Source organism: Leptodactylus fuscus, chromosome 7 (genome assembly GCF_031893055.1).
Source record: "Leptodactylus fuscus isolate aLepFus1 chromosome 7, aLepFus1.hap2, whole genome shotgun sequence".
Lineage (NCBI taxonomy): Eukaryota > Metazoa > Chordata > Amphibia > Anura > Leptodactylidae > Leptodactylus > Leptodactylus fuscus.
In genome coordinates, this window is record NC_134271.1 from 41,344,128 (window position 1) to 41,350,127 (window position 6,000).

The 6,000-nt window shown below is 42.4% G+C and overlaps 1 protein-coding gene across 1 annotated transcript in view; it reads right to left on the reverse strand.

The window, feature by feature from the left end:
- Positions 1–3,163, reverse strand: part of HSD11B2 (hydroxysteroid 11-beta dehydrogenase 2) — a 46,089-nt gene extending 42,926 nt beyond the window's left edge. Inside the window, exon 1 of the mRNA XM_075281813.1 lies at positions 2,795–3,163. Coding sequence (XP_075137914.1) covers positions 2,795–3,071 — 277 coding nt within the window. The 5' untranslated portion in view covers positions 3,072–3,163. The remainder of the gene's footprint in view (positions 1–2,794) is intronic.
- Positions 3,164–6,000: the final 2,837 nt, after the last annotated feature.

Below are 6,000 nucleotides of genomic sequence, written 5' to 3' on the forward strand. Positions count from 1 at the left end.
TCAGGCTGTATAGTCAACATTAGGCTAAGTGGAGATCACTCCGCACAGAGAACTAAATGATCCTGAGTCTCTCTTTTTTCTTCCTAGTTGCTGAGCTTGTATGTGTTCTTTCTTGAAATATATTACTGTATTATCCATGCGGCTATACCACAATGAATTTCTGCATGTTGGGACTATTAAAGAATTATTTTATCAAGATAGCACACTATGCTTTACCATTTTAATGCTGGGCACACAGGGGGAAATTTACTAAGCAAAATGACCCAGAGTTCTGGTGTAATTTATAGTGTAATATGCCCAGCCCCACTTTTCTCAACTGCTTTAAATATGTTTTATAACTATTATAAAGGGGTGTGAGATAGTGAGAAAGGGGTCACGGTAAAGAGTGAATCTGTGGGATAACCTACCTCAGCAGCAACAGCTGTCAAAAATGACTTAAACTCCTTTGTACAGTAAAATAGCCTTGATGCTCATGTAGAGAATACTTATTTCCCGTCACTCGTCTCTTCAGTCGCGCCTTTTCCCATCCCTTCATTGAACTTCATGGACAAACATATATTTTTCAACAATATCAATTATGTAACTATAAGGGGTGTGGCTTCATGGAAAGTGGGTGTAACCTAAGTTGCAACACCGTTCAAAATTTGGTGGATTTTTTTTGGTGTAAACTAAACTAACTAATAAGCATTGTAACATTAAACTAGACAGTCTAATAATGCAACAGATTTATCATGCAAAATTAGATGCTTTTATAAATCTGGCACATTTTAAGGCTATCTTACCTAGTCTAACTTTCTATCTAGTCTAATTTTGTGCAGTCTATACTTTAGGCTACAGCACAAAGTCAGGAGTGGCTTGAAAAGGAATGGAAAATATAAAGGAAGCTCTTGGACATTTCCCTCTTGTTAAACACACTCCTGACTTTGCTCCAAAAACCGCAGCTAAACCCTGAACAAAACCTGCAACAAAACCCTGAATTTCCGTAACGTGGGGCCTTTGTCAGTATTAGTAAATCCGCTCTAGTGACGGAAACCTGACCTGACTCAATGGGGTTCCTAATGCGACGGATCCAGCATGGCCTTCAATTTTTATGATTCTGCAGAGCAGCTTAATGAGTACCAAAGATGTGAACAGGGCCCTACTTACTTCCGCCCTACTGTTTAGGCCAATAATTGGTAACCTTCCATTATCACTAGACTTTAACCTACTTTTCTTTATGCAACATTGTATGACTTTATAAAATATTGTCCTACCACTGCTCTCACAAATAGCATTTGCCAACACATAACAAATTATACCAAAGTCATAAAGATAAGTTACAATTAGTAGACCAGTCGCTGACATTTAAGGTTATGGTGACACGGTGATTTTGGCCGTGACTTGCACGACCAAAGATCGCGGTGTTGCCCTGTGACTTTCTTTAATGTTAGTCACAATTGGCAGGGAACAATAGACTACACTCAACCATACAAAAAAGCAGAGTACATGGATTTTAGGTTTAAGTCCATGAACTTGTGTACAGGTCACTTACCTGTAATGACTACAGTTTTGCCTGATACTGACAACATTCTCCATAGAGATGCAAGACTTAGGACATACCAACATGCACAACTGAGAAGGACCATTCCCAGAATGATTGGGAGATACAGATGCAACTTGGCCCCAAGGGTGCAGCGACTGTTCCCTAAAAAGTCGCACAATGTCTGACTTTTTGGCAACTAGAAGTTGTAGGCTCCTTGGGGTTGTAATGAAACTCCATTTGCTAACATGAGTGAAAAAGTGGAGTTGCGGCTAAAATCGCCATGTAGCAATAGCCTTAAAGTTCTAATATTTCTGTAAGTACCCCCCACCTTCAATGTCAAAAGTCTCACTGACTAGATACAGGTCTAACCCATCAAGGTAACAGAACTAGAATTGAAACAACGTGATTGTTTCTGAGCTCTCGCTTGTATGTCACACCCTCTACAGCGAAAGTCTTATTGACTTAAGTGTATTTATAAAGCCATGTGCAGTGCGGGTTTACATGAAGCCATCAAACTATGTCACAGAGTAATACGTTCAGTCTGCAGTTCTCCAGGGGTCAGCAACTTCTGGCATTCCACTTGTTGTGAGTTACGACTCTCAGCATGCTCTATTTCTTCTAGGAAAGTCTCATAAATCAGCTAAGCAAGTGTGCATGCTGGGAGTTGTAGTGCCACAGACTGCTGGCCCCTGCAACCTCACATTCAACATGCACACATTTTTAGATAAAACATTTCCTAGCATGACCGGTTTTATCTGTAACATTGTCAGGCTACATGCTCACAAACGTGGGCCCTGTACAGATCCATGACAGCGCAGACAGTACACGGATGGCATTACATACATTCAGTGCATGAGCTTGAAAAAGTGCAAAATGTACAGAAATACTACATGTCCTGAGGTTTGCATCCAGGCTCATGCAGTCATGTTTTTGGGGCCATAGAAAAGAATAGGTCACATTAGAAAAACGTATAGCGCTCTAACCAAAATTACAGTCATGTGCATGGAGCCATACAAATAAGATCAAGTAAGTTATGGCATTTGCTGCTATCCTTTCTTAGAAGTCCTAGGAATTCTGGATTAGAATGGAGTAGAGATCATGGGGGGCAGACATTATTCTGGACTTCCTATTAGAAATCCCATTGATCACTGTATTCTCCATACATGACACATTACATGGCTGCTTACAGAGGACAATAGACTGCATACAACCATACAAAAAAAAACAGAGACTTTAGGTTTAGTTACACAAACTTGTGTTCAGGTCACTTACCTGTAATGAATACAGCCTTGCCTGAGATTGGCAACATTCTCCTTGGAGATGCAAGACTTAGGACGTACCAACATGCAGAACTGAGAAGGACTATTCCCAGAATAATTGGGAGATACAGGTGACAGAACCATTCAAAAATCACCAAAAGGAAGAAATACACCAGCAAAGCGGGAGTGAGGACCATGTCCGAATGGGAAAATTTAAAATAAACCAGAAGGGAGAAGAAGACCCAGACAGAGCCATAGGCCCACAAGGAAGGAGATGTGGACAGGTCCATGGTAGACAGCCAAGAAGAGAGTAAGTATATAGGGTCTAGCAAGTGTTGAGTTGAGGGACAGGACTTGTGCACCAAGTCCACAGAGGACTGAGAAGTACTGTAGACACTCACACACCACTAGCAGTCTATTTATAAAAGAGCAGCCAGTACAGAAGGGAGGGAGTGGCGAGCTCTAATCTCTACTCCAATGATTTCATGTTAACAGGAATTCACAGGGCTCTCTCCCTTTACCACTCACTTGCAGATACAAACTTCTCGTAGTATATTAGTAGGAGGGAGGGGGTGCATTATGCTTCCTGGTCTCCAGACACGCTCCTCAAGTCCGTGCCACATAACCACAGCTTTGCTCTGAGGAGTTCACTTCTGTTCATGCTAAACCTGATCAATGCCCATTTCAAGTGTCCTTGTTGTGTGTAATTCTGGCTGCTTATCGTGCGCCTTTGCGCTTAGGTGACTACAATTCAGAGATCATCTAGAATGAAGAGTTCACAGAAAGGCCTTCCAGAAGCAGCGAAAAACTCGCACGACGTGACCTCGTACTGGAAGGACGGGCTGGCTGGCACACACGGTGCAGCTTCCTCTGCTTTGCGCAGGTGATGGGGAAACGCTGCTGCTGTTGCTTGCCAGACTTCAGCCAGCGAGATTCCCAGGAGCCGAAGCCAGTTACAATTTTTATTTCCAGTTTGGACAGCTGCTGCTTTCTAAGAAGAGACTGAAAATGCAAAGTGTGGAGAGCGAAGCCAGAGCATGGACTTTGTGTGACTTACTCAGCCTGTTACTTTATAACTTACATTACTTTAAGCGAGTTTCTTTGCTGTTATATAAGTGTGTGATTTTTTTTCTTTTCTGCTTTTGTGGGGTTAATGAGCTTTGTGACATTGGAAAGCTGGTGGTTTTACATAGAACACTTCTAATTTCATATACTACTTCTACAATGGGGTGTCACTATTTTTTTTTTATATTTTATATTAATTTTTATGAGATTCGGACACATTCCATTTTTTACTACTAAACCTCCTATGACATAGTAAAGGTGTGTTCACATGTTCAGGGTTCTGAAGTAGTTTAGAACCCAATACCAAGAATGGATTGAAAGAGAAGTGTCATCTGCGCTGTATATGTCATCTGCCTTTATAATCCACACCTGGCATTGGCTTCAAAACTACTTCAGAAAACCCAAAGTACAAACATACTCTGAGGTTGCGGCCACAGATTGCAGTAGAGCTGCCATTTTTGTTGCAGAATTTACTGCGTTATTTTGAGCCAAAGCCAAAGAGAGACTTCAAAGAGAATGGGAAATATAAAGGCGGCTCTTATAGCTCTCTCGACGGCTATAGCCACTGCTGGCTTTGGAACAAATAAACCCAACTTTTCCATGCCATGTGGCCTCAGCCTAAAACCTCAGGTCATTAAATGCTTTGTTGGTGGAAGGATATTCTGTTCATTTTGGTTTTTTTCAAGGCAGTTTAAGGGGCTGGATAAATTGGGGCTCAATATTTGAATGTAGCTACATTTACCTGGCATAGGCATTATGATATAGTTAAAACATATGGCACATGTATCAAATCCATCCTTCAGGTCAATTTCTGTGACATGAGGTCTCACTTCGTTCACTGCACTTGGCAAGATGGAGGTACTAGCACAGGGAACAGGGAGTGAGTGCCATCTTGCTGCACAGAAACAAGCATCTTGGCGCATAGAAAGCATAAAATTGTTCCACATGGTATTTCAAAGTAGTGATTGTCAATGGAGGCGGTGCAAAAACAGGGAGTGGGGGTTATCTTGGTGTCCAGTTTGGAACGCAGCACTTGGTAGAAGGGGGACCAGAGCAGGGGCCATCTTGACAGGCAGTAGGACACAGATTCCTATATTTCCACATCAGGCAGTTTTCCAAGTGGAGTGGAGAAATATTGTCCAAAAAATAGAAACATTTATGCTCAGGGAAGGCAGTTTAATATAAGATGGGAAAGTCAATGCATGTTATTCTACAAGGACAAAAAATGGTATGTCTTTTGTGTTATGAGGCAGTGTTGGTGATAAAGGAGTACGATATATGTTGTCATTTTCACGTCAGACATGGCCCTTTGAAGGTAACAATAATCCTGATGTAGTTCTGAGTGAGAAAGAGTTTGAGGCTGAAGCCCCAAGTTTGTGAAAATGCAGCATTTTTGCTATGCCTGAAACACCGTGGCATAAAATCTGCATCTTACAGTACCTGCAAAGTGATTTTATATTATGGCAAATCCCATTCACACTTTGCGGTAAAAAAATCAACTGCAAAGAAGCAGCCTGTCATATATACCAGTAGAAAAAAAACACAATACATTTTATTACGCAGTGTTTTTTAGCTTGAAGCTCAGTTTAGATGATGCAGAATTGCTAAGGATTTATATTACTGATCTCAACTGCCATGAAATGCCCCTTGTCCTCTGCCCCTCCCTCTCCTTAACTATTTAATGCCAGAAGTAGCAACATGGGGGTGGAAACAGTATATTGCCCAAAGGCTGCTCAAGTTCAGTGCAAAAAGAGCAGTATGAAGCTGGCACAACTGCGGCATACTTACACCACCTTCTGCTGAGCACAGTGGGTGGCACCAGGAGTGCCCATGTCTTCAGGAGCGGGCAGCAGCCACCAGCACTGATCAGATTGCTTCCTCCCATAAGTAAGTATTCCCAACTCTGCACCTTTTTATTATCATACATGCAGCATTCTACATTATTGTTACACTCTATGTAAACACAACATTGAGGGTGATTTATTAAGACCAGGGGCATACCTACCAGGGTAGCAGTGGTACAGGGGCGGATCCAGGGCCGGGCGAGCCGGGCAACCGCCCGGGGCCCCGCGCTTAGCGGCCCTAACAAAATGGTCCCGGTCAGCTCGGCATAGTCGGGCAAGTGCCAGGGCCCACAGAGCCTCTGGGGGCCCC